Source organism: Polistes fuscatus, unplaced genomic scaffold (assembly GCF_010416935.1).
Source record: "Polistes fuscatus isolate 324 unplaced genomic scaffold, CU_Pfus_HIC Scaffold6, whole genome shotgun sequence".
In the NCBI taxonomy this organism is placed as follows: domain Eukaryota; kingdom Metazoa; phylum Arthropoda; class Insecta; order Hymenoptera; family Vespidae; genus Polistes; species Polistes fuscatus.
In genome coordinates this window covers 8,513,644-8,540,656 of record NW_025113140.1, presented here as the reverse complement: position 1 = coordinate 8,540,656, position 27,013 = coordinate 8,513,644, and the positions used below count along the sequence as shown (strand labels likewise).

At 29.6% G+C, this 27,013-nt stretch overlaps 7 protein-coding genes across 24 annotated transcripts in view; 4 read left to right on the top strand and 3 right to left on the bottom strand.

Moving 5' to 3' along the window:
• Positions 1-166: 166 nt before the first annotated feature.
• Positions 167-6,935, top strand: LOC122522923 (hippocampus abundant transcript 1 protein). Of its 3 annotated transcripts, none has more exons than XM_043644314.1 (7): positions 167-690; positions 3,985-4,386; positions 4,462-4,683; positions 4,868-5,151; positions 5,277-5,568; positions 5,667-5,823; positions 6,148-6,935. In XM_043644314.1, exons 1-7 carry the CDS (start codon positions 565-567, stop codon positions 6,252-6,254), a joined length of 1,590 nt encoding a protein of 529 aa, XP_043500249.1. In that variant the 5' UTR covers positions 167-564; the 3' UTR covers positions 6,255-6,935. The 3 variants fall into 3 exon arrangements, with proteins under 3 accessions (XP_043500249.1, XP_043500250.1, XP_043500248.1); XM_043644315.1 differs by lacking the exon at positions 167-690 and adding an exon at positions 2,662-3,888 and having other exon boundaries at positions 5,667-5,802; XM_043644313.1 differs by lacking the exon at positions 167-690 and adding an exon at positions 2,662-3,888.
• A 1,608-nt stretch (positions 6,936-8,543) lies between these two features.
• On the bottom strand, positions 8,544-9,586 carry LOC122522922 (TBC1 domain family member 7). 2 transcript variants are annotated; one of them, XM_043644311.1, is made up of 4 exons: positions 9,497-9,586; positions 9,098-9,398; positions 8,823-8,952; positions 8,544-8,743 (listed from the first exon to the last, which is right to left on the bottom strand). In XM_043644311.1, exons 2-4 carry the CDS (start codon positions 9,376-9,378, stop codon positions 8,627-8,629), a joined length of 528 nt encoding a protein of 175 aa, XP_043500246.1. In that variant the 5' UTR covers positions 9,379-9,398; positions 9,497-9,586; the 3' UTR covers positions 8,544-8,626. The 2 variants fall into 2 exon arrangements, with proteins under 2 accessions (XP_043500246.1, XP_043500247.1); XM_043644312.1 differs by lacking the exon at positions 9,497-9,586 and having other exon boundaries at positions 9,098-9,125; positions 9,277-9,386.
• Positions 9,387-15,540, top strand: LOC122523316 (nucleolar protein 6; the record flags this gene model as incomplete). The annotated part of the gene is made up of 12 exons (XM_043644990.1): positions 9,387-9,428; positions 11,192-11,656; positions 11,758-12,229; positions 12,304-12,585; positions 12,655-12,928; positions 13,009-13,303; positions 13,383-13,607; positions 13,692-14,129; positions 14,210-14,373; positions 14,456-14,709; positions 14,781-15,190; positions 15,262-15,540. Coding segments are annotated over 12 exons (3,567 nt in total), but the record flags the coding sequence as incomplete, so codon positions are not given.
• Positions 15,541-15,663: 123 nt separating this feature from the next.
• LOC122522921 lies at positions 15,664-17,304 on the bottom strand. Of its 2 annotated transcripts, none has more exons than XM_043644308.1 (3): positions 17,073-17,304; positions 16,599-16,755; positions 15,664-16,122 (listed from the first exon to the last, which is right to left on the bottom strand). In XM_043644308.1, the coding sequence occupies exons 1-3, from the start codon at positions 17,209-17,211 to the stop codon at positions 15,726-15,728; spliced, it is 693 nt and encodes a 230-aa protein (XP_043500243.1). In that variant the 5' UTR covers positions 17,212-17,304; the 3' UTR covers positions 15,664-15,725. The 2 variants fall into 2 exon arrangements, with proteins under 2 accessions (XP_043500243.1, XP_043500244.1); XM_043644309.1 differs by having other exon boundaries at positions 16,985-17,155.
• A 606-nt stretch (positions 17,305-17,910) lies between these two features.
• Positions 17,911-20,615, top strand: LOC122523061 (myogenesis-regulating glycosidase). 2 transcript variants are annotated; one of them, XM_043644594.1, is made up of 6 exons: positions 17,911-18,154; positions 18,237-18,371; positions 18,455-19,390; positions 19,483-20,006; positions 20,086-20,242; positions 20,326-20,615. In XM_043644594.1, the coding sequence occupies exons 1-6, from the start codon at positions 18,133-18,135 to the stop codon at positions 20,508-20,510; spliced, it is 1,959 nt and encodes a 652-aa protein (XP_043500529.1). In that variant the 5' UTR covers positions 17,911-18,132; the 3' UTR covers positions 20,511-20,615. The 2 variants fall into 2 exon arrangements, with proteins under 2 accessions (XP_043500529.1, XP_043500528.1); XM_043644593.1 differs by having other exon boundaries at positions 18,234-18,371.
• On the bottom strand, positions 20,501-25,201 carry LOC122523060 (centrosomal protein of 120 kDa-like). Of its 3 annotated transcripts, none has more exons than XM_043644591.1 (11): positions 25,128-25,201; positions 24,316-24,371; positions 24,096-24,243; positions 23,754-24,009; positions 22,591-22,829; positions 22,283-22,523; positions 22,081-22,201; positions 21,883-21,986; positions 21,500-21,781; positions 21,093-21,421; positions 20,501-21,014 (listed from the first exon to the last, which is right to left on the bottom strand). In XM_043644591.1, exons 1-11 carry the CDS (start codon positions 25,148-25,150, stop codon positions 20,684-20,686), a joined length of 2,130 nt encoding a protein of 709 aa, XP_043500526.1. In that variant the 5' UTR covers positions 25,151-25,201; the 3' UTR covers positions 20,501-20,683. The 3 variants fall into 3 exon arrangements, with proteins under 3 accessions (XP_043500526.1, XP_043500525.1, XP_043500527.1); XM_043644590.1 differs by having other exon boundaries at positions 25,081-25,137; XM_043644592.1 differs by lacking the exon at positions 25,128-25,201 and adding an exon at positions 24,850-24,867.
• LOC122523062 (casein kinase I) overlaps positions 25,129-27,013 on the top strand; it is a 45,018-nt gene continuing 43,133 nt past the window's right edge. For 9 of the 11 annotated variants that reach the window (XM_043644604.1, XM_043644605.1, XM_043644601.1 and 6 more), the window contains exon 1: positions 25,130-26,142. The gene's annotated coding sequence lies outside the window, so the exon portion shown is untranslated. Of the gene's footprint in view, positions 26,143-27,013 lie in introns of all 11 variants that reach the window. The other 2 variants (XM_043644606.1, XM_043644597.1) reach the window with 2 other exon arrangements.

The following is a 27,013-nucleotide window of genomic DNA, read 5'->3' as shown; positions in this document are numbered from 1 at the left end:
CATAAAATGTTTCTAAATGAATTAGAGCTTCACCAATTGCCGTTTAGATCGTCTAGGGAAATAATATGAAAGTTAAGATTACTAGTAAAAATCTTCTTACACATTTACAGTAAGTTGTATGTATAATTTTCAAGGTAATTTACAATGTCATTAGATACGATGTGCTTTTTAAAATAAGGATTTAAATTAGAGTTCGATTAAGATCGAACGAAATACAAATAAAGATGATACAAAATATCGATTAGTCGATCATTAGTCGTTTAGATTAAAATAAGAGCCAACTGCATAAATATTATTTCGTGGAATTGTGAAAAGCACCATGAGACATGAACGTGTGTGTGTTTTCCCACGTATAAACGTAAAGTATCCAGCATTGTGCGCTAGTAAGTGGATGTTCCTACGTCAAGCTATGCCGAGTATGTTCATATGGTAGTTCGTGGCTTGGTGTTATGTAGGGTGCTGTCATGAGAAAAATTTGAAGCAAAAGTTTTGTTTTGTGTTCAAAGTCAGTGATAAATCGTTAGGAAAATGACTCAAACGATGACAGCTGATTTGTAGGGATTAATGAAATTGAAGAAACGAAAGAGTCTGTGCGCGCAGTGCGTGAATATGCCCGCCAAGGTCTCAAAGAAGGTCGTAGGCATGATCATACGAAGCCGAAAGTCCATCATGAAGGATGGAGTCATTACGGTACTGAAAATTTCATTGAATTACATTTTAACCCACACAAGTGTTTAAAGTACTTGATAATCCCCCTATTTTTTATATTTAATCTTCTTCTGGAATGTTAAAAAATCATAGGATGAGCGCGAACAGTTTATGCGGAAATCCATGTTTACTTTGTGATTATAGTTTATAATTATTATATAGAATATTTTCTCTTTTTAAAATATATTTTAATTATTCCTATTTTATTGCAATTCTTTTATTTGTTAAAGAACAAGAAAAACGTATGGTATTTATTAATACACTATTTATGAAAATTATATTTTCTCTATTTGGTTTATCTTTTTCTTTTACCTAGAAACAAAGAGTTATTATTTTGTTCTTGATTGCGCTGCATCGTGTGATTGATATATATATATAGAATATTTCTTAATTGATATTGTAATGGTATAAAAATATTGGAACATTATCATATCTTTAAAGACGTATTCTTTTTTTCTTTTGTACTGTATGTCTCTGCAGTGCTCATTTCTTTTATTTATAAGATAAGAATGACACAGTAAAGACCATTAGTAAACAAAATTATATGTTATATTTCTTTTCCAATCCTGTTATAGCATCTGGTCTCTTATTAGTTTTAGTTTTTGTTTTCCTCGAAACATTTATCTAAAATGTTATTCATCTAGATATTTTTTCTTAATTTAACTTACAAAAGAATATTTCATTAACATTTACGAATGACATTCATACAATTAGGAAAAATTAAATAAGCTCGGTAACAGGTACAATATGGCAATAAAATATATCCAATGTGATAAGACAAATTTCTTAAAACGCACATGTTTATGTTATATAAAATATAATCTCTTTGACGTTAAACAATAAACCATATAATTAATATTATAATATAATATAATATAAAATGAAAATATTTAAAGTATGATGCAAGCGAGAATAAGAAAGAGGAAGAAGGAAAAAATAGAAGAAATAACCTAAGTTATGAAAATTACTCAAGTTTAGATTAAATAATAAAAAAGACAAAGAAAAAAATAAATATTCATCATTAATGTAAAATATTATAAATAGTTGTCACTATTCGACATTATTAAATCGATCGTACTACGGCTTTCTGTGTAATAAAGTTTCCGTGTATATTGATCGGCGACAACTAATCGCCACGTACATACATACGCAGGTATGATATTTAACGAGTGTTTATCAAAAAAAAGTGACACAGTCATCGTAAGCCTCTATGATTACGGAGAATATCACAATTTCGTCTGAAGTGGTATAGTTTGGTGCGTAATCTAAATTAATAATTGAATAGTATGAAGTGGTTATGGGATCTTTCTGAAGTTATATCGAATCGAAAGTGTTACGACGAATAGAGTATAGAATGGCACAGGAGTAGTAGAGTGGGGGGTCAGTGGGATAGAGTTGCAATGCAGTGGTTGTGTTATCGCGAAAATGTTCGTTTAATCATAATCAAAGTAAAGAAGATTTGTTCAATCTCAAGTCGAGAAAATTTCTTTCGAAGCATGTGATCGTATGTAATTTAGTCGAAATTAAATCGATTAATGTACGCGAGTTTGAAAGACATTAGAGAACGAAATGGAATATGCCTCCATCCGACGTAGAAATTGGTCTTCGATATGCATGTTGCGTTTTCTCAAAAGATACGTCAATCGGTGAATATTTTCGACATTCTTAGAATATCAGATTTTCTTAGAACGGTTATCGCGTAATTCTATATCGGACATTAATTGTCTCGATTACGGAACCGCATGACGTCACGCCTCGACCGTGAGTTCCGAAGTCAAGGCTGCAGAGAGGTTCATCTGTCAAAAGACATTTGAACATTTCAAAGAATTTCATCTCATCAATTCGGAAATTAGCTCTCTGAATTTACTTATATTTACCCCGACGGTATTATCTTATATTATATATATATATATATATTATATAGAAAGAGATAAATAAAAGATACTAATTGGGAAAGAAATTTGTTAAATGAAAGAAGAGACAAATAATCGAAAGAATAATAATTAGCCGGCTTTTTCAAATTTTTATCTGCAAGCTATGTGCTACTATTGTCTAAGAAGCACCTTCCGTATTTATATGAAAGTTTATTCATTATTAAGTGTGGTTATTATATGCAAAGCGGCAGGAAGTATTATCAAAATGCATACAAGTAGATGATTTATTGTTCCAATTTGAGGGATCATTAAAAAGGATTAAAAATTACAATAAAAAGCTTTCGCTAAGGCATTAAGATAAATGAGTTGATATGTGCATTGCACTGCCAATCAAGTAATTTTTGATGCTTCTAAAGCGATCACAGAAATAAATTCTGGCATTCATAAATAAGAGAAAAAGCTAAAGATAACTATCCTTTTACATGTAATCTTATGCTTCGTTTCTGAAAACAATTAGCATTCTTCATGATACAATGAAGTGATGTTCCTTTTTAAAGGTTGTACAAAAAACTTGCAAAGAATACTTATTTGCACTTATAAAAATGCTTGTGATATATATTAAGAAATTAGATCTAAGATAACTCTATCGATAATGAAATTCAGAAATGTAATATAACTACATAAGATATGAAACGAATTAGCACAAAGAATATGGTGCTCTACTTAATCTGCTATATAAAGCAAACATAATAAAAGAAAGATAAACTATATATGTTCCGAACACTTGGTCTAAGAAGACTGTGAAAATTGACCACACAAATTGCTTAAGAGAAGTGCGTGCATGTATATAAATGTACTTATTAATAGATATAACAGATGTGGTATTGTTTAATGTAATTTATACTCTCAAAGTTTATGCAATAAGATTATATTCATAATATGATCTTAATGAGTAAAAGTGTGATTAAACAAAAGTATATGAAAACTATATAGACGAAAAGATTTTTAAGATTTTAGTCAACAAAACGTTGAGCACATAATTTTTTCAAGATAAGCCACAAATTTATGAGATGCAAACAAATATTTGTATTATATGGATTTTAATAAAAGATAAAATTAGTAAATAATTAAGTATGAAACAAAATTCGTATAGTAACAATTCTTAGGGGTCATGCCCCCTGGGGCAAAAGGGGGAGCAGAGGGCTTGGGCCCTTCCTGTTCTGAAATTCACAATAATCAAGAACATGCTATTGCAAAATTTACACCTCCCTTTACATTTGCCCAACAATGCTACAGGCACCTTAAGGTTTCATTTACTATTTATAATTCCATTATCTATAATTCTATAGCTAATAATAAATTATTGCTATTTAATAACATTGTATATTCTTTTATTTCACAGAGTTCTGGGGTAGGAGAGGCAAGCGTATATCATGCATTGGTTGTAATATTTTTGGAATTTTTTGCATGGGGTTTATTAACCATGCCTATTATTTCTGTATTAAATGAAACATTTCCGGATCACACGTTCCTCATGAATGGTTTAATAATGGGCATCAAAGGGATTTTATCTTTCCTTTCGGCGCCATTAATTGGTGCTTTATCAGATGTGTGGGGTCGAAAATTTTTCTTACTTATCACAGTGGCCTTCACTTGTGCACCAATTCCACTAATGAGTATAAACACATGGTGGTTTTTTGCTATGATTTCAATAAGTGGTGTTTTTGCTTGTACTTTTTCTGTAGTATTCGCATATGTTGCCGATGTTACAGAAGAAAATCAAAGATCATTGGCATATGGTTTAGTAAGTTATATTTTTTTATATTATATTTTTCTGTAAAAATTTAAAATATTTTCTAAACTAATGTTATTTTATTAGGTTTCTGCAACTTTTGCTGCTAGCATGGTAATCAGTCCAGCTTTAGGAGCTTATACCATGACAAAATATGGAGAAAATTTAGCAGTTGCATTAGCAACAGCAATTGCAGTCTTAGATGTTTTTTTCATATTAGTAGCTGTACCTGAAAGTTTACCTGAAAAAGCAAGACCACCAGCACCCATATCATGGGAGCAAGCTGATCCTTTTGCAGCTCTAGGAAAGGTAAATGTCAAAGAAATAGAAGAAAAACATTAGGCATAAATGAGCTTCGTCCAACATTCTTCGTTTTTCTTGAAGTACAAGGAATCAGATAAAGAATAATCGAAGGAATAATTTTTGTTTTTTTTTATCATTTAATAATTCAAACAGTTACATTTATAATGATGATTGTTTTTTATTATATCAGGTTGGAAAAGATCATACAATTTTGATGCTGTGCGTCACCGTGTTCCTGAGTTATCTTCCTGAGGCAGGTCAATATAGCTGTATTTTTGTCTACTTAAAATTGGCTATGGGATTTTCTGCTGCTATGGTAGCATGGTTTATTGCTGTCGTTGGAATATTAAGCGTAGGGGCTCAAATAATATTAGGACCTTTAATGAGAACCCTTGGTAGTAAACATACTATAATGTTGGGTCTCTTGTTTGAGATGTTACAACTCATGTGGTATGGCTTCGGTTCACAAACATGGTAATGTCACTTTTATGATTATTTTTTTAATTAATTATATTTGTTACAAGCACATATTATGTTATGTGGATTAATTTTTAAAGTATTAAATAAAAATTTTCATATAATTTGATTGTAATTTCAAGGATGATGTGGGCAGCAGGAGCTCTAGCATCTGTATCAAGTATCACATATCCTGCAATTTCTGCATTTGTATCCATGCATTCGGATGCTGATAAGCAGGGTTTGGTACAAGGAATGGTGACTGGAATGCGTGGTCTCTGTAATGGTCTGGGACCTGCAATGTTTGGTGTAATCTTCTATCTTTTTCATGTTGATCTCAATGATGACTCACCCTCCCTTCCTTTGAAACCATCTCTTTTGGATGAGAATAATAGAACGGGAACTGCCACACAACATCTTGATATTATGCCTCAGGTATTAATGGATAAGTTAGAAAGTATTGATATGTGATATAATAATTATGGTAAAGTATTTATTGGAAAAAAACCCCCCAAAAAAAATATTTTTTTCAGCTTGTACCAGGTCCACCATTTGTATTTGGCGCATTGCTAGTGATTTGTGCATTACTGGTTGCTGCATTCATCCCTGAAACTACCACAATGGCAACTGGAGCATTACATCATCCATCCACCTCCCGGAGGCCCTCCGGTAAATACGCATATCAGAAATGTACGTTACAGGTTGCCACATACACTAAGAAACGAATGTGTTTGGTGGTGGGTTTATTTTGAAGTTCTAACCTCAGGAATTTATGTTGAAAAGTAACATATATTTACCCATATTATTAACCACAATAATATTTAAATAATATATATATTTTTTATTACTTTAAAATAATTACTTCAAAATATGCAACATATATGAATGAGTGTATATATATATATATATACACATGCTTTTATATTATGGATAAAATATATTAATTACAGATTACAATGTTTAATTTTATATTTAAAAAGTTCTATATTTTAAATCAGTAAAATATTTTTACAGGTTTGTCCTTGGACGTTCATTATGAGCCAGATAGGATGGGAAGTGGAAGAGGAAAGGTAGGACCACTATCACCACTAGTCGACAATTGCAACTCTGCTGCACTATAGCTACTGATGAATTCAAAGACAGTTACTGTTCATGGGCAAGATATATATTCTCACAAAATGATGAAACATTAATCAGTGAAGTGGTCACCGGTGTAAAGTGCACCAACTTCAAAGAGATTGTAATAGATTTGTCTATAATGTATTATACTATTTCTTTAAGTCAATAACTAAGCTTGATTTTAGGACTATCAATCAACTTAATATTTAGGTTGTAATTTCCACAAGCAGTGCTTGTGTGATAAAGAAAGGGTTCTTCTTCAATACAGATGCAGCCCTATTTGGAACAGAGTTTTGTTATACATATATATATATATATATATATATATGAAAGAAAAAAGCAATCAAGTTGCTCTGTTCTTTTTTAAAAATTCTTGAATCAAATTATATTATATTAGAGATCAGCAATTTCGAGACAACAATCAGTAATTACTAGTTTGCGTAGCTTGCCAATAGCAATACAGCACAAAATGGCAAGACAAATGACAGTATTTTTAATAGACTTCTAACTTGTGTCATATTCTTTATTTAAATACCCTTTTATTGATTTAATAGCAAATACAAAAATATGCAAATTTAATTTTTATTAGCTGAACTATATGATAATACATTTTGCCGATAATACATTACATTGTAATGTGTAAGAAAACATCCATAAATTATGCAAAAGCATTAGGATGAAAATAGTAAAAAGTTTCATTTATTTCTTTCGTAACACTCACACATTCCTAATAATAAATACGCAGTATATTAATTAAAAAGTTACTGCTTTTTTTTTTTATATTGTAGAAAACATTGAAATCTTGAACACTTTTACCATTAGAAACTATATTTTTGAGTGCATAAAAGTCTTTTCTTTTGTTGTTGTCATTATAGTTATAATATTTAAAATCCATATATTTCACCAAAGTTAAAAGATATGTTCTGTAATTTTCTATTGTTTTATTTTGAGCATAGGTATTTCTACCATAGTACAGTTTTCATTTTCCAGCAGAAGTAGTTGCGCACTTCTGCTTTTTTAATTATCTTATACAAGATTTAATTTTTAAAAATTTACAGAATGTATAAACTACTTTTTTTCTGCACAAAATATTTATCATTTACTAATTATTAAATGTCAGCATGAATGAAAAGGCCTTAATGAATATAATACAATTTATATAAATTTTGTCATTCTAAGGCAATAAGACAAATTAAAGAAATTCTAATAAAACATTATTGTGTAGCCTAATTTTTAATTAAAAACTTATAGTATGACCAATATGTTAATCATACATAAATTCAGAATCATCAAGATTCAAGGAACATATTGGTGAAATAATTGTGCACTTTATCTTAAATTGTGAGTGGCTCTGTTGAATTTAATTTTTTTGGTTTTCCACAAATTTTCAAATAACTTATGATCATGAACATGAGTTTTCAGTTCATATTTGTATATATGATTTTTGTCAAAGTAATGTTTGAAATAATATTTTATTTTAAGTACATGGAATATAACACTTTCAATTGGTTACATAAATCATTCTTGCCTGGCTTGCATCAGACTGCTAATGCCATTACTAAAAGAAATAAATTAACAATAAGAATAAAAAGAAAGACATTCGGTCTTTTAATGCCAAAGAATAAGAAATAACAGAAAATTGTCTTGGAAACTATGGTGGATATAGATAAGAAAACAATATATTTCTGCAGAAAATGTTGGATATCCCAGTAAGGAATACACTTTTATATGATCTCAACTTTCTCCAAGAATTTTTCTGTTTTCCGATTTAATATGATTGTTTTAGAATTTAATTAAAAAGTATTGAAATTACTGTCGACCCAAAGTAACGAAAAAAATTTACAGAGTATATTCTTGTATTATTTCACTTATATTTCTTTTATTTTCTCCATTTAAGTAAAAATTAATTTTGTATATGTATATAAAAAGAAAGCTTTCGTAAAATATAAAATTATTTTATATTTAAACTAAAAAATAAGCAGCAGATTTCTTGGAGAATGCAAGTATAAATAGTACAGACATAAATGTACACTGTTGTTGTGTTAATTTCTAGAAATCCTTTAGTAACATGCTCTTATTCAGTGGAGTACATATATGCAATTGTATCATACAAAAAACATCATGAAATGAATATAAAATATAATGTTAAATATAAGTAGGTACTAATGTCATGACTTGACTCTTTGCTGAGTTAAGCAGTTGTATATGTAAAATGTATGATGGGTGCGTTAATAAAAAAGAAGTAAATATTTTTAAGATAAAAGAAGGTATGCCTAAGATAATAGCTCTTCTTTCATGATTTTTTTTTTATTATTATTTACGTTTCAATTACTTATATTTTACAGACTGTTGTAGAATGCAGTTTCCCATATTATTATGCACTTTGAGTTATATTTATTGTATTTTGTGAAATAGATGTTAGTGTAGAACCACTTTGCTGCCAAGATTCTATTGCTTTATTAACTATTAGTTCAGACATTTTTTCAGTTATCTAAAAAAAGAATAATTATATTAGATAATTGTCAAAAAACAGTTATAGACTATTAGTTGCCTTTCAATAATTATTTTACATTATTGATTGTGTTTAATACACTATCTACGCTATCAGAGCGTAATAGAACACGCCTAAGAGTGTTTAACATAATCACAGCCACAAAGACCAAAATTTTATATGCTCCTACAGTTATTTTGTCCCATATCCTATAATTTGAAAATCAATCATTGAATTTCTATATTATAATTATGATTACAGCTTATTATAAGAATTTATAATATATACAATATAATCATATATTCTCTATTATTTTATTAATAATTTTTATCCTCAACTCTATCATATACTTACTTGGGTATAGATCCATTACATATTGTGCCTGCAAAACATGAGCAAAACCACATATCAAATGGAAGATTATGAAGAGCTTCAATTTTTATCAAATGTTTAGATAATTCTGGATCTTCTCTTTCTAACAATGTACATGTACATTCTTGTAATCTACCAACATCTGCATGAAATTTTTGTACCTGATTTAAAAATCCACATAGTATCCAATATACATCTACCAATCTGTCTTGTCCAGAATCAATATCTATGATATGCCAGAGCGCCTCAGCTATTCTACTCATTGCCCTAATACAAATGTAATCTAAATTGTACATTGAATTTGTACAACGGTTAGAATATGTTTTTTTTAAATTGCTTTTATACTACATTGTTATTTATATTATAACAAATATGGCTAACCTATATAAAGATGTTTCCAATTGAGTACTCATGTCTATCTTTGTTTGTCTAGTTCGTAGAAGCCACATTGTCAGAAGTATTAAATGTGGTTTTGTATTGTCTTCCAAAATTCTTGTTACTTTAAGAGCTTTTTGTAAATCTTCATATTCTGCTTTACGTTGTTTCATTATAAATTCATGACTTTCTATATAAACAGGTATAACGTCTAATAATATTTTCCATATTAAATTTCTGTACATAGCAGGAACAGTAAATCTTAAACAAAACTGTTTTAATTTCATTTTATCAAATGGATGTTCTTTCAACAATATCTCCAATGATTTCTTTTCTTCGACACTGCGAAATCCTACCTATATCATAGAAAGGAATCATATTAGACTGTGTTTTAAGTGAAAGGTATTAGGAATAATTAAAAAACAAGAAATTACTTGTTTATTTCTACTTACCTTTTCGTAATACGAAGATCGAAAATTTCGTTCATCTGTCATTTTGCTAATAATTACAATTTTTTATGAAATTATATGTGAATAAAACTTATTATTTAATAAGTCTATAATAATAAGTGATTATTTACACATTTTAATTCACATATATTAAAAATTATCTACACTTTTATGTTCCTAATAAACTATACAAGCAATAATCAAATTAACCTATTATAATATCTGAGCAGTACTCAGAATTATAACTGTGTCATATGCAATCAGCTGATCGTATTAAACACACATTCAAATGAAATAGAACCATTGGGCGGTACTCATGATCTATTCTCAAGATGAAATGGATAGAACCAATCATATTTTATTTTAAAGGACATGTGAATGATGGACAATTTTCAAAAAGATGTGCTTTATTGAATTTTTGCTAGGTGGCGACACTTCATTATAAGCTCTGGGGAATCAGGACGTTGGACAAAAGGTTATCTAGAAAGTTTATATTCGCTTTCTACATTTACCAACGAGAAAATATAAAATTCATTATTACTATTAACAAGTACACTCTTGGACGCTATATATATAACCAGTGGGTTGCAACTCAATGCTAAATGATAGGGAGCTTATTTGACCATTCTGTTTAAGAGTAATACCAACTCAATTATCTTTAGCAATAAGTTTTTTCAGTTTTAGTAGTTAGTTTAGGTTTTCCACTATATTTAATGGTAACCCTGCTTTAGTGCAGCGCACTCCTATTGACTAGTATTTACGATTATTCGTAACTCTTACAACTCTCTTACACTTAAATTAGATTTGAAATTTTTTATATATTGTAGTGGCATTACAAATAAACCGATGTCAAATAAGAAAGTGGCAACCCGCTGTATATAACTAATTTCTCTTGAACGTTAAATTATTATTTTAAATTTTGATTCGGATTGTTCCCGTATAGGGAGAAAAGGCGCTAGTGTACCACGTCTATTCTATGTATGCTAGGTGCAAAGCAATCAATCTAAAATTCTATGTTCAACACGTGGTTAAATACAACGATGGGATTCCAATGAATTGTTAATTGATGTATTTTTATAATAAAAGTATACATGGTGCATATAAATTAACATTTTAAAAATGAAAATTAAAAACTCCCGTAAGGTAATGTTAATTGACACAAAGTTTAACAAAGTTTTCATACAATTAATTTCACAATTAATTTTCCTTTAAACATAAACTCAAATAAATATAAAAATAAAATTATTTTTAGGTAGGGAAAAGGAAGGAGTTGAAAAATAAAACTGTTATTAATAATTCGCATACGGATTCTGAAAGTGAATTTAATTTTGATAGTGATAATCAGGACAGTGAGCTTGATAACGAGTTTAACCTTATGAGAGAATCTGACGAAGATAATGAATCTGATTCACAATTAAATGATATTAATAATTCTATTTTTACAACAACTAAAAAAAGAAGTGTTACAGAAGAACTCGATAATGTACCTAAAAAGAAGAAGAAATTGAAGAATGATTTATATAAGCAACCAACAGTTGAAGAATTAAATCAACTTAGAGAAACGGAAACTCTATTTCATTCAAATTTATTTAGACTTCAAATTGAAGAATTATTAGCTGAAGTTAAACTCAAAAATAAATATAAAAATCTATTCGATGCTTGGTTCATTAAATTTAAAGCAAACATTGAATCATTGCAAGAAACTGATGAGTTGAAGGTATATTATTCATTATATATAGAATAACTCTCATTTTTTAATTATAAAATATATTTAACTATGAAATATTAAATAAATATTTAACGATTTATTATTTTTAGTTTGCAGATGAAAATGTATATAAAAAATTACATTTAAATATTCCTATATTGAATGTACCAGAAGATGCAAGAGGCACATTTAAATTTTTAAAACCATTATCTATTGTTATTATTGGTTCATATTCTTTCGATTGTACAGTGGGTACAAATACTGCCGTAGATATAATGATTCAAATGCCAGGAAATTTATTCCAAAAACATGATTATCAAAATTACAGATATTTAAGAAAAAAGGCTATATATTTAACATATATAACTGCTAATATAGAAGATGATCTTGTTGATAAAAAATTATTTCTTGGCAGTAATTTAAAACCTATATTAAAAATAGTACCACCTGGAATTTTAGGAAAAAAATTAAGTATACATATACATGTATCTGCACATGAAAATACTTTCAAATTAAACAGATTTTTACCAGAAAAAAATTGTGTAAGACCTAATTGGTTTTTCAAGGAAGAAGTTGAAAATGGTATATTTAATTTATTTATTTTTTAAATTGAATTTTTTTAGATACTTAAGATAAATATATTTTATTTTATTTAGCACCTTTAACACCAACACCGCATTATAACTCCATAATCTTACATGATCTAACAATGCTAGAAACAAATTCTCAAAACATTGAACTGATAAAGAAATACCCAAATATCAGAGATGGTATTATTTTACTAAAGATATGGTTAAGTCAACGACAATTAATGAAAAGTTATGACGGCTTTAGCAGTCATATAATAACAATGTATGTTTTATATTTGCTAAAAATAAAAAAACTCAACACATTTATGAGTAGTTATCAAATAGTAAGAAATGTATGGTGTACTTTAGGTAAGATATCATTTAACTTACTATTTTTTTTATGTATTACATTTGTGATATTGATATTTTTTATTGCAGTACAAAATAGTTGGTATGAAAATGGAATATCGATGTACCAAGGAGATGATAGTGAAAAGCGTATTTCGGCTTATCACAAATATTATGATTGTATTTTTTTGGATCCAAGTGGATATCATAATTTAGCTGCCTTCGTGTCAAGAGATACTTTTTCTTGGGTACAAAGAGAAGCAGAGATTTCTTTGCAACATTTGGATAATGTTAATGTTAATAGTTTTCCATCTATTTTTATGCAAAAGGTTCCATTTTACAATGCATTTGATAATATATTATGGTAAGAATATCTACATTTTTAGTTAATTTAAGGTAGTATATGAGTTACATTTTTAATCAAATAACTTACTGTATGTTTAGTATTGAAAATGATGAAATCATAGAAAAAATTGTGGACACTAAGTCATCTAAAGATGATAAATTAGATTATGGTATTGATAAACGAAATCAAGCTATTAGTATATTTATGAAAGTATTAAAACAAGGTTTAGGAAATAGGGTTTATAGAATATGTGTGTTACCTGAGGAACTAAGGCAATGGGAGTGTGAAAAAGAAATGTCAAATAATATTGGAAAAATATCCATTGGAATAGATTTAAATCCGGACTTTTGTTTTAATATTGTTGAGAAAGGTCCTGAAGCTAACTTACCAGAAGTACGTAGAACATATCAATTGTAAAATGTATTTTACAGAAAATGTATTTTATTTATGTTAATATAATTTTCTACGACAGGCAGCTCCGTTCCGAGAATTTTGGTGTAATAAATCAGAATTACGTCGTTTTCAAGATGGATCTATACGTGAAGCTGTAGTTTGGGATAAAGGGAAAACCTTGCATGGAAAGAGAATGATTTGTAAAAAAATTATAAAATTTTTATTGAAACATAAATTTAATTTAGCACCAAATCAATATTTATATCTTGCTAATCAAATGGAAGATATTTTACAATTAAACAAAGTAATATTTCTGGCATATATTTCAATATTAGAAGTTATAAAATGCTTATTATTCTGATTAAATATTTTCATATATTTCTTTCAGATCAAAATTACACATTTTGTATATGGTACTGGCGAAGAAGCAACTTTACGCGTGATAAAATCATTTAATTCTTTAGAAAAAGATTTAATGTCTCTTGTTGATATACCTCTTTCAATAACTGGTGTACAAGGATCTAGCGCAGCTTTTCGTTATACAGAAGTTTTCCCACCCTTAGCAACTACTTATCGACCTTATCATGAAATAATTGAAGAGGGTGAAGATTACTTAATGCTTAAAACAACAAATATTAATAAGGTACCCAGATATGTTCATCCACTTGAAATTAGTTTACAATTATCGACTAGTGGAAAATGGCCTGAAGAATTAGAAGCTATTAGAAAAACAAAGACTGCTTTTCATATTCAAATTGCTGAATGCCTTAGGAAACAGCACAATCTTAATGCACAAGGAAATGTTTCTCATATAGATGTATTTAAGGTAAAACTTATCACATATTTTTTTATCGTATGTAATTATTTCAACTTATGGTAGATTTAATGAAAATATTTATTTATCAGGATGGATTTGTCTTTCGATTGAGAGTAGCACATCAAAAAGAAATAGCTTTGTTGAAACACCAAGTCGATGAAGATGGTGTAGTTAAGTATAGAGATAATGAAGAATCTATTGAATTAGAAAAGAAATTATTTTTATTACCCAAATTAAGTAGCACGTTACATGGGTAAGTAAACAAGTAAAAAAAGATTTAGTTTAATATCAAGACTTCTTGTTAACTATTATATTAATTGTATTATTTATAATAGGATACACTCTCAACATCCTTCATTTGGAGCTGCTTGTTGCTTAACAAAACGTTGGTTATCTGCTCATTTGTTGGATGATTCTCATATGCCGACTATAGCGGTTGAATTAATTATAGCATCGATGTATTTAATGCCAGAACCATATAAGCATACACATATGCCACAGGTAGCATTCCTAAGAGTTTTAGAAATTTTTGCAAGGGAATATTGGAATACAGATCCTATTATTGTAAATTTTAATGATGAAATGTCAAGTATGTATAACATGTATATAAAAATATCTCGTTATTTAATAACTTTCTAAATGTGTTATATGTTTTTACAGAAGAAGAAATTATTGAAGTAGAAACGCTTTTCGGAACGTCACGTGATTCTTTACCACCTTTGTTTATTTCTACACCTTATGACCAAAAAGAATCTTTATGGACCAAAAAAGCACCATCCGTATTAGTTTTAAATCGTATATGTCTTCTAGCCCGAGAATCCTTAAAATTATTTGAGCAACAATTCAACACTAGAACGATACTAGATTGTAAAGCTCTTTTTAGATCACCTATCTCAGAATATGATTGTTTGATACATTTGAAACCACTTCTTAATCCTAGAAGATTGCAAGGAGTTGATGTGGATGAAAAACATCCGATTGTTGAGTGGCATCCATATAAACCACATTCATTGCAAAAAATTCCTATCATAGACTTTGATCCTATTCAATGTTTTTTGAAAGAGTTAAGGGTTGGTATTATTAATATATCTTTTTATCAACGTGATTTGATATCAAACTAATATAATGTTTATGTTTATAGGATGGTTATAGTAAGTTTGCTTTATTTTTTCACGATACATATGGTGGTATGGTAATAGGAGTTTTATTGAAACCTACTGCTCTAGAAGAAAAGGATTTTAAAGTGTCGAACGTGAATTGCCGAAAATTAAATAACGATGGCAAACTTGTATTAAATTCATCCACGATGATACAAGATTTTTATGTTCTTGGAAAAGATCTTGTAAGGGGTATTGAAGTTACCTCTAATAAATTATTTCTTACGTGATATTGTACAATTTATAAATAAATAAATACATTTTAAAATCATAATCTAAATATTTTTCTATATACATATGTACGTCATATAAAAGTAAATATGAAAAATAAATATTTTTATTATAGTAACAATATAACATTATTAAGAAATATGTATCTATGACTGATCATTTATAAAAGATACATATGTGTTAATTTAAATATATATATGTATATACATAACAAATATTATGTAGGTGACGGTGACGATGTTGGATAACGTAATCTATCGCGTTCCTCAAGTTGTGCTATTTCTGCATTATTTATAATTTGTGCAATTTGTAATTTGATTGCAATTTGTCTCTGAGGAGAAAGAGTCTTCAATGTTTGCGCATAACTTAAAAATAATAAATCCATTGCATCCATACATTTTTGTACTTTTCTCGTTTGTAAATATTCTATTGTCTCTTCGGGTATATTTAGATTTAAAGTTGGTTGCATTGAGCAATGCCTAGGAACTGACGTTTCTTCATGATGAGAGTCATTAAAATATTCCACAATATCTTCTTCGTGGGCAGCAGGTTCACTTTTGATTTTGGTATCTGTATCACTATCTGAGTGACTTCCTACATGAATTGAATCGATTCTAACGAAAAAAGAAATTTAATTTTAATACGAAAAATTCTTCCTTAAAATTTTATTACGATATTATTACTTTACTTTTATCTAATATATATTACAATTTTTTTTTACGGAAAACAAATTGAACAATAATAATACAAAACAATCTAATCATTCGTTTATATTTTTTACGTTATAAGTGTAGTTACGATATCAGTATATATATGTAGGGAATATATATATTAATATTAAAAACAAAATAAATGATAAATGTAATCATTCAAAGAAAATTATCCCGTGAACTATTCGTGATCACAAATTATCGTATTAATCCTTATCAATCACATTTCATAGTAGTGATCGATATAAAAGAAAAAACAAAAAAATAAATTTAATAAATGATAATTTCCAATCACAATCAGATATACTATCGATAAATTCCCCTCGAATAAAATTGTGAATAAAAAAAACGCAATGTACATTTGTTTAATTATTACTTACTGCCTAGTGGTTACGTATGGTTTTAAAAAATCCATTTGATTAGCCCAAGTCCATCTTCTGTATTTTTTGTTACTCTGTCCCGTAGCATCTGATTGTGATCGTAAATATTTCCCATAACAGTCACGAAGGTGCCTCCATTTATTTTTAGCTACTGTTCCTACAATGAAAAAAATGCCATCTAACTGACAAAATATATGAGTATTTAGTATTATTGATATGTACTCTTTATACAAATGATATTCCGGTCTATAATGATTTAGTTTTCATTATTTTTATTATTTCATTAAACTTTTTTTTATCATGATGCAGCGTTACTATTCAAATTCATATTCAAATAATTCGATCAATCGAATATTTATCGAATTCGGACGGAGAAAAGAAATTACTTTTGAATATCGAATAATCGATAATCGATATGCGAGTTATTCGATTTTTCGGACTGTGAACGGTTGATGGCCCTATACGAATTCTCACCATCTTTCAAGTCCAATTGAATTGCTATTTCTTTCCACACCGTTGCTTTCTTATTAATATCCTTGTAATATTTGTTCTTCATATTATACAATATTGGATAATTTTTCACAAGATCGATTAATCTTTCGGTCTCGCACATTTTCACTTTGACTTGTCAAAATGTTATGCACCGTTCAGTGAAATCACACCTCATGATCAAGTAAAACTGCACCGACCGGATGCGGTAAATTGCTTTCGAGGCGTCGGTTTCTACCCGCATGCGGTCATCCGACCCCAGGGCCGTTCCCATAATGAAAAGAACCCGCTAGAAAATGTCTGCGTTTGGCATATATTCTTTTTCTTTCATACATATAATTCATTTATAAATGATTCCTCATTTAACTTTATTTTTTTTTTAAACTTTTCTGTTACTATTAGTGCTATTAAAATTTTTTTTCTCCAGATAATTGTTTGCTAAATAAAATTTAAATTCCATCCATGAGTCATTTGTTATTGACTGATAATTTCTGCGATAAAGCATGTTTTACACACATATACGTACTTGTTGTAATAAGCAAATTTAATTGGAGGCAACATGTAATTTTGTATTATGTAATCTTTTTCTTTTAAATGTATGCACCTAATTTTTAAATTACAGAAATAAAGAAAACATTATTCCTTCCTCTTTATATACTTTTACGTTTATATTACTTAATTTAAAATTTACGTTTATATTATGTTAATATTAGAACAAAGTTAAAAGAATATAAAAGATATATAAAAATATGTAAGGATAATAGATCCTAAATATAAAAAAAGCTATCTTAACAAACGATCTTTAAGTAAATATAAAAATATATATATATATATCAGTAATACTTTTTCTAAGGAAGTACTTCATTTATGATAAGGTCAAAAAATTTTATCTTGTTCATAAACATAAAGAAGATAAATCTTATAATCTATTATATCTAAAAAATCGTAAGACCTATACTTTTAAAAACAATTGTTTGATATCGAATTGATATATAAATCAAAGCAAACTTATGCAATACTACAATTGTAGATAGAGCTGAGCAAGATGAAGTTGTTATTGAAAAATAGTAAGTACAGAATTCTATTCACATTTTAATTTGTAAAGTTATACAGAACTATGACATATAATTTATTATTTTATTCCAGTAGTACTTCTCTTTCTTTTTAATATCATATTGTTTCACACATCTCAATGTGAAATAGCAAGTGTTGATCGTATTATAAGAGGTGCTAAAGTTACAATCGAAGTTAGGGCAAATGTTGCAACTTTACGTATTTGCAGGAGTAAGTAAAAATATTATCACATTGTGGATTGTTCATAAAATTAAGTAGATTTGAAAAAAAACTTTGTATTTTACGTTATTTAGATTCTGTAGAGGATTCGTGCACACGTAATGTTATTCGTACTCAATCCTCTGATATCCTAAGGGGCCCACTTCTTATAGAATTGAATTGTGGTGTTGATAATATATGTCTTAAAAACAATAATGTTACACACACAGTGATTAAACTACCTGTAAATAGTGATGTCATCACTGTGTCACGAATTGTTAAAGATCCAAATGCAAAGCTTATAGATTGTTATGAACTTGGAGATAATGTAGAATGGTTTGGAGGTCCGCAATTACGTTATCAGCACTGGCCTATTCAACACATGTATTATGAAGAAGAACCATATCTACCAACGCATCCTGTAAATATGGCTGTAGCTGAACGTTACTGGCTCTCTGGCAAAGGAACATACATCTATGTGGATATGAAAGATCCATTGTTTCTTGATCAAAACAACTATATGGACAAATATCTTTGCCTTGTAGCAAAAAATAAAGGTCCTTATAGGCATAGAGAATCTATAACGCTTAATTATGAAATTGGTGTATTTAATAATCCAAGAATAGCACATGAGTACGTAGTGAAGAATCATTTTGGTAAACCTACGGGTCGACCAAATGAGAGAATGGTTCAACATCCAATATGGTCTACTTGGGCCAGATATAAAGTTAATGTCAGTGAAGATGTCGTTGAAATGTTTGCAAATGAAATCATTAACAATGGCTTTAACAACAGTCAACTTGAAATTGATGACAATTGGGAGACTTGTTATGGTTCAGCTGAATTTGATAGATCTAAATTTCCTTCTATTGATCGACTTACGCAAAAACTAAAAAATAGAGGTTTTAGAGTAACATTATGGATACATCCATTCATTAATAAAGGTTGTGAACCAGCTTATACCACTGCTCTAAACAATTCATATTTTGTTACAAGTACCACAGGAGAAGTTGATATGCAATGGTGGCAAGGTAAAATGATCTATCAAATATAAGAATATCATATGTATAAAAATACATATATGCATAAACAATATAAAAATTGGATTCTCTTAAATTTAAAGGTGCTGAAGCTGCTACAATAGATTTTACAAATCCAGAGGCTGTCAATTGGTGGGTTGCAAGATTAAAGATCCTCGAAAGCTATGGTATAGATAGTTTTAAATTTGATGCTGGTGAAGTGTCGTGGTTACCTCAAATATCATCTTTAAATGATTCATTGGATATGCAGCCTGGAATTTTCACAAAAGATTATGTTACTGCCCTTGCTAAAAATTTTGATGACAATATAGAAGTTCGCGTTGGATGGAAAAGTCAAGATCTTCCTATATTTGTTAGAATGATTGATAAGGACACTACATGGTCATTTAATAATGGTTTACCTACTTTGATTACAACACTTTTGCAAATGAACTTGAATGGATACGTATTTGTTCTTCCTGACATGATAGGTGGTAATGGATATTTGAATGGTTTACTAAATGGCACTATATATCCACCAAAAGAGTTGTTCATTAGATGGTTGCAAGCTAATGTTTTTATGCCATCATTACAATATTCTTTTGTACCATGGGATTTTGATAATGAAGTAATTATTTCTATTAATAATGGAATATATAGTTAAATTTTTAATTATAATATAATTTCTTATCTTTTTTGTATTTTAGACTGTTGCAATTTGTAAAAAGTATACAGACTTACATGCATCGATAACACCACTTATCATAGATGCTATGGACGAAAGTGTTAAAACTGGTGCCCCTTTAAATCCTCCTATTTGGTGGGTTGATCCAACTGATAAAACAGCTCATAAAATTAATGACGGTAAATTAAGAATTAATATAAATTACTATAATTTACTGTATTAATTATATTGCAATAATAATTTCTATTAAATTTTTGTATAGAATACTTACTTGGAGAAAAAATTTTAATAGCACCAGTAACAGAAGAAGGTGCTATATCACGAGACATATATTTACCTAAAGGATTGTGGAGAGATGCATCAAATAATATTTCTTATATTGGCCCAGGATGGATACGAGATTATTATGCACCTTTAGATAAACTTCCTTACTTTTATCGAGTTTGATAAATGTACACGAAATTTATTAAAATAGCTAAGCCAAATAACCTTGACAATATTATTCACAATAATTACATTTATAAGTATGTAAAATATATATTTAAAATAATTTAAAACATGACTAATGCTAATTTTTAATATTAATTAATAGCAGACTTTACCATTTGGTAAAAATATTTTTAAACGTTCATCAAAATATTCCTAATTTCCATGTTAAGTTTTACAATTACTGTGTCGTCATTAGTATAACTACCAGTTTTTAACAAAGAATCCCGTTCTTCGATAAGAGCTTGTAATCTTTCATCATATTCATCTGATTTATGTAAGACAGTTTTCATATTAGTAAGACAATTTTTGGAAAATATCTTGCTTGTTGGTGAAAGCATCTGTTGATGCATTGGTTTCATTAAAGAATTAGGCTTAAATACATTTATTTCTTTTTGAATTTGTCCTAATAAAATTTGATCATTCGTTAAAGCTGTTGAATCTGTGCATAATATCTCTTCTAAACTATACATCGAAAAAAGAAATATTAATGTTTATAAATAAACAATGACAATATAATATAGTTAAATTGCTTCAACTCACCCTAAATTTTTTAACTCTTCTTTACTATTTTTAATTTGAATTTCAATCGTTTCTTGATATTCTCTTTTCATTCTGTGAATTTCACGTACTGCTTTACCCCACTCTTCCTTAAAAAATGTTTTATTGCGTTGTGCATTATTATATTTTTCTTCAAGAGTTTTTAACTCTTGTAACAAAGTTGCTGTTTGATCTTGTGTCAGAGATCCTTTTTGATATGCTTCCAATTCTTCTACCTGCTTTGTGAGCATTTGTCGTAATTTCTCATTTTCTACAGATAAAGGTTCAATTCTTGCTTCAAGAGAAGCATGTTTTTCTTCAAGAATATGTATCTATAAAATATTTATAGGAAACATTATAAAAAAAAAAAGAAATATAATCACAATTAAAAAATACTATTATACACTAACTTTTAATGCCGATTCTTCTTTTGTTACACGTAATGATTCTGTTAATTCTTGAACTTTCGATTCATATCGCCATTGCAAATCTTCATTTGCCTTAATTAATCTAGCTTCTTTTTCAAGACTTTGTAATCTCCGTGTTCTTAAATCATCCGTTGCTTTATTTAGATTGTTTGCTAACATTTTACACTGCTCAACACTACACGCTAGTTTTAATTCTAAATTTTCTTTTTGTCTTTGCCATTCTTCGCTCAATAAATTTAAATGACGGTCTTCTTTTTTTTTTAACTGTGCATTACATAAAACAATGTATCAAATCTTCTTTGTGCTCGTTTTATAAATAACATATAAATTATATATTATAAAATAGAATACAGAATATAATATACCTTTACTCTAAATATTTCCTTTTGTCGTTCTTTCCATGTTTCTAACTCGTCGACTATTTTATAAGCTAAACTATCATCTATAATTGGTGGACCAAACTTTTGATCTAAATGAAAATAAATAATATAGTTTATATAAAATAATAATTTATGAAAATTAAAAATCAATAAAAGTTACAAGCATTACAGATAATCTCATACCAGAGACATTCTGATTCATTCTGTAGTATGGACCATGATCCTGCAAACTAAGTACAACATCCAATTCACCGACTTTAATTTTTTCGGAATTATACAAAGGCATTTCGTATTCGCACTTCCACTAAGTAAATAATACGTGCTGTGTGTTTATTATGTTAAATTATATTATATTGTTTTATTTTATTTGTTATCATTTTAATACCTTGTTTTGATGAAATAGTTGTTTTACGTCAAGAGAAAACTGCGATATATAAGTTTTAAGATCACCCAAATTATATATACTAATCTTAAGAGGACAAGAGAATAACAACTGTTTGATTTCATTTGTTGCAGATATAAAATGTAATTTACAACCAATATCTTCAAATTTGACTTTCTCTCCTAAAGGAACTGAGATCTTAGGATCAACTGTGTACGTCATTTCTGTTTTTGGATGATGAAATCTATAAAAATATATTTATTTATATTGTATATATTATAGACAAGAACATTTTTTAGGATAAGTTCTACCTGAATTCGATATTTTGTATTGCTGGTCCTGAAGATAATTTAATTCCAGCGAAGATTATATCCAAACAATAAAAATGGTAAGCTTCGATATGATTTGGTAATTGAGATATCACTGGTATAGAATTTTCTTCCAAACAATTTGTTGAATAGATACTTTTATAATCTTGATTAATTTTTTTACAAGCATACTTTTCAAAATCACCCGCAGGATTTCTGTGCATATCGATTTCAGTAAATTTCTGAAAGATGTTTTTTAAATAAAATATTAAATTTATTCTCCCTTGTGTTTTTATGTAGGTAAATATTATAAATGGATGTTAATAAATTAAAAATATATAATATATTATATATATAAGTGGTATTTTAAGGAATATAAGCTATTAACTAAAGATATGAAAAATTTAATTCAGTTACTTGATCGAAAGTGTTTTTATATTCTTCGTTATGTTTATTAATAGGTACAGGTTTCATATCATTTTCATTTGTGGACATTTGATTAATTTCATAATTATTCATATTTTCTTTTGATCCGATATACTGTAGTTTAATTTGTAAGTCTATATAAGATTGATTGTGTTCTGTATCAATAGGATGAACTATATGTTTTGGATTTAGATAACATCGTTCGTTTAGAATTGTTGTTTTTTCATTATTTGATTGAAAAAAATCAGAAATATTGCTTATCAATGGTTGCAAATTAACTTGCATTTGATTGATAATGTTATCTCTGTATTTTAAAGATATATTTAAATGTGGTTTGAATAGTAAATAATTTCTCAATGTGTCTAAAGAACTTCTAATTCTTATAACAATTTTTTCATTCAGAAGCCAAGTTTTTTCAGAATTTTTTATAAAAGGTTTTAGTTTCACATCATTTTCTAATATATAGTACCAAATTGAAAGATTATCATCCAGATCATTAAGATTTGTATTTTTTGGCAATAATGTATTTAAATTTACTATAGAATTTGATATTATATTTAAAAGAAATATTTCATTACAAAGATTTAAAGGTCCCAATTGTATGAGACGTTCTTCATGAATTAAAGATGGAGTTATCATATTAGTTTTAGAAGTAGAGAAATTTAATGGTTGTACATAATCCAACTAAAATGCATACATATTTAATAAAACAAAACTATGTCGCATTACTAAAATTTTACCTTCGTCAAAGAATTTGAGGTAACACATTCCCGGTCTTCAATGCTTAATGATAGTAATAATTCAGGTTTTTGTGCCTTAAAGTTATTTTTTAATCCTAATAAAGTATGCCAGTTTGATTTTGGTTTTAATTTTTTACTGTTAGGTATAATTTGTGCAGACCTTATACTGAGAAGAATATATCCAATTTTTTCTTTATTGTTAAGATCCTTTAAAGCGAAACATTCTAATTTCAAAGGAGTTTGTCCGCATCTCATTCTATATATAAAAACTTATTATAATTATTCTATTCACATAAAATAATATTTTCTCAAATATATAGAAATCAATTGTATCATACGTACTTCCTTACAGAGATTTTGTCTGTATCCCAAATTAAATCAGTCGCATATTGTGGATTTGAATTTGGTTCGATAACATCAGATTTTAAAGAATGACCATTTAACGTTGCAATAAGAATTGTTGACTGTGAAATTTGTTCAAAACCTTTTCCTATAGCATACGAACAAATAAATATAAAATTTTTAATTTACAATTAAATTAAAGCAATTATAAAATAAATACCTTCTTTAATACTAAGTACAATTTGAAGATTAGAATTTCCTAATTCATCCATATTGCTATAAATTCGGATTAATCATGTATAAAACAAAAATTAGAAATATTTAATGAGTCCAATAAAAAAACTTCGGTTGAAATTAATTTGAGTTGCGGAAGTTATACGGAAAGTAAATTATTCAAAAGAAAAACCATAAATATCATGCATCCAGTAAATAACCATCAATAAGAAAAAGTATTCATATTTTTTTAAATGATCGACCGTTTATATATGATAAAAAGTATAAAATTCATATTTTTCATGACATTTATTTGTATCACTTCCCCTGTCAAGTATTTACTGTTTACATTTCTACCTCTACTATTCAAATATTTTGGCGGCTTGCGTTTCAAGATTAATTCAAGATTTCAGAAAATCTTTCTAATATAGTATGATTCTAATTGGTTCTTTACATAAAACAAACTATCATTATTGGTCGTAAATACATTGTTATACGTGATAATAAATCGAAGATCTTATTAGGAAAATAAAATGTTTACTGATTTCTATGATTTTAATCCATATAAATTATGGTAACAGCGATACTGAGATGTAAAATCACATATTTTTACATTTAATATGTAGAATGAAAATATAAGTTATAATGAGAAGACCAATTAAATAAAGCCGCGGTGATCGCTGATTGGTCGATTTCCTCGAACCTTATTGGTAATTATCAAAAGAGTTGGTAAAACAAATGGAAATTTAACGATATCATACAAGACAATGACCAATGAGCGATGGTCAATAAAGTGCACATGCGCAGCTATTTACTGACCCTGCCCCTTTAGTTGGTAACATTGTCGGCCTCGTAACAAATTCTATCCATCTCCTCGAGTTGAGCGCGAGAGACGGGAGAGTGTAAACCTGTCGGCGATCCTTTCGTTCGTATCCGACTGGCTTTTCGGGTTAGCGTGTGCGCGTTCGCGCAATTACCACAGCACGAGAGACTGTGTGCTTGTGGGAAAACATATTACGCTTTGCCATCAGTTGAAAAATAAAGGAGGGAAAGCGAAAGACTGGCAAGGAACGGAGAAAACAAAGAAAGAAGGAGAAAGAGAGAGGGAGTGAGGCACACGCTGGAAAGAACTCAACTGGCAGCACTCGAGCGTGTGCGTGTGTGTGCGCGCGCGCGCTCTGTGGGATAACGGCGATCGGCCGACTCTGGTGACACGAGCCCATGAACTCTTTCGCGAGTAACCGAAGAATTCCTCCTCCTTTAGCTCCCCTCCATCTTCCTTCCCGTACGTATAAACTTAGACGATTTCGCGCGTCTACGCGTCGTCGTCTTTTTTCCTTTTCATTTTCGTCGAGCCGTCCACGTTTCTCCACTCTGGTTACATTTAAAGGGGAACTATACGTAACAAAAGAAAACGAGAGAGAAAGAGAAAGAGAGATTAAGGAAGATAGAAAATAATCTTAAATCGTGCAAAAATTGTGATTTCGCACGCGGCTCGACCGTTTCTGTAATGGAGGAACAGTCATCAGTGTGTGTTGTCGTCGCCGTCGTGCATAAGGAGGACGGTTGCCACGGCGATGATCGTCGGTGTGGCTGAGACCGGAGGGATTTTTTTTTGTTCCTTTCGGATCAACGTGCTGCCTGGCCGGCCGGCCGGGTGACTGACAAGGACAGTGTGAAATTTTGATATGGGATCGTCCAGGGTCTTCGACTCGGCTCGGCCTCGCAACTATCTGTGACAACCACTGGCCGCTTTGAGTAGTGAGAGAGGAAGGAGATACGTAGTTAAGCTAGGTACTTACAGGAGCAGAACGGAGAGAGATAGAGAGTGCGTGTAAGTAGCAAAAGAGTGCAAGGCTGAAGAAAGAAGAAAGAACGAACGAGAGTGAGTGAGTGAGTGAGTGAGAGAGCGAGAGAGAGAGAGAGCGAACGACGAACGAACGAACGAGCGAAAGAGAAAGAGGGAAAGAAAGAAAGAGATAGGACTTCGCGAAAGGGTGTGGGAGACAGAGAGAGGGATAGGTGTAGGAGGCGTGGATAAAAGAGGGAGAAAGAAAACGACATAGATGGGTGCGCGCGCGCGAGCCTGCGGTTTGCAACAACGTTCTTGCGCGCTACGGCGCGCGCGTGTGTGTATGTTCGTATTTTTTTGAGGTGGATGTCGAGTGCATTTGTGTGTGCTTGTGTGTGGTTAGAGATAGGTGTCGACGAGAGAGCGTGTCAGCCGCGTGTCGTGCTTTATCTTGTCGTGTGCGGTCACTACCGTATTTCAAAGTTCGACGAAAGTGTGGAAGGATTTAGTCGGTGCAAAACTCGGAAAACGAAAGTGAGGTTAGGAAGGCATGGGGATGGTCGATCTCGACCGAGTGAAGTTGTCGTCGTCGTCGTCGTCGTCGTCGTCGGAGAAGGAGTTGTCATCTTCCTCGTTTATTCTAATTTCGAAGCGTGACAGCGAAATTTTCTTTAGCAACGCACCACCGATTTAGTTGTCCTTAGCTCGTATGGTGTTCTTCCTTGGCCATTCTATCGGGAAGTCGCGTCAGAGTTGGTGTCTTCGAGGGAAGAGAAAAGAAAGATAATGGAGATGTCCTTAATTAACGACGTTGCTACGAGGAATATCGTCTTTACTGACAGTCTCCTGTGACGCGCGTGCAGGGAGAACCAAAAGAGAGAGAGAAAGAAAGAAAACATATATTCTTGTATAC

Excerpts from the sequence above, each read along its gene's own strand:
- LOC122522923 (XM_043644313.1), top strand. The coding sequence starts at position 3,754 with ATGCCCCCTGGGGCAAAAGGGGGAGCAGAGGGCTTGGGCCCTTCCTGT. Across the intron at positions 4,387-4,461 it reads GATCATTGGCATATGGTTTA|GTTTCTGCAACTTTTGCTGC; the intron begins GTAAGTTATATT and ends TTATTTTATTAG. Across the intron at positions 5,824-6,147 it reads TAAATACGCATATCAGAAAT|GTTTGTCCTTGGACGTTCAT; the intron begins GTACGTTACAGG and ends ATATTTTTACAG.
- LOC122522922 (XM_043644311.1), bottom strand. The coding sequence starts at position 9,378 with ATGAGTAGAATAGCTGAGGCGCTCTGGCATATCATAGATATTGATTCT. Across the intron at positions 8,953-9,097 it reads TGTAATGGATCTATACCCAA|GATATGGGACAAAATAACTG; the intron begins GTAAGTATATGA and ends TTCAAATTATAG. Across the intron at positions 8,744-8,822 it reads TATTAAACACAATCAATAAT|ATAACTGAAAAAATGTCTGA; the intron begins GTAAAATAATTA and ends TTCTTTTTTTAG.
- LOC122522921 (XM_043644308.1), bottom strand. The coding sequence starts at position 17,211 with ATGTGCGAGACCGAAAGATTAATCGATCTTGTGAAAAATTATCCAATA. Across the intron at positions 16,756-17,072 it reads TCAATTGGACTTGAAAGATG|GAACAGTAGCTAAAAATAAA; the intron begins GTGAGAATTCGT and ends TTTTCATTGTAG. Across the intron at positions 16,123-16,598 it reads CCATACGTAACCACTAGGCA|AATCGATTCAATTCATGTAG; the intron begins GTAAGTAATAAT and ends TTTTTTCGTTAG.
- LOC122523061 (XM_043644593.1), top strand. The coding sequence starts at position 18,133 with ATGAAGTTGTTATTGAAAAATA. Across the intron at positions 18,155-18,233 it reads GAAGTTGTTATTGAAAAATA|TAGTACTTCTCTTTCTTTTT; the intron begins GTAAGTACAGAA and ends ATTTTATTCCAG. Across the intron at positions 18,372-18,454 it reads AACTTTACGTATTTGCAGGA|ATTCTGTAGAGGATTCGTGC; the intron begins GTAAGTAAAAAT and ends TACGTTATTTAG.
- LOC122523060 (XM_043644590.1), bottom strand. The coding sequence starts at position 25,109 with ATGTGCACTTTATTGACCATCGCTCATTG. Across the intron at positions 24,010-24,095 it reads GACAAAATCTCTGTAAGGAA|AATGAGATGCGGACAAACTC; the intron begins GTACGTATGATA and ends TTTTATATATAG. Across the intron at positions 21,422-21,499 it reads AAGAAGAATCGGCATTAAAA|ATACATATTCTTGAAGAAAA; the intron begins GTTAGTGTATAA and ends AATATTTTATAG.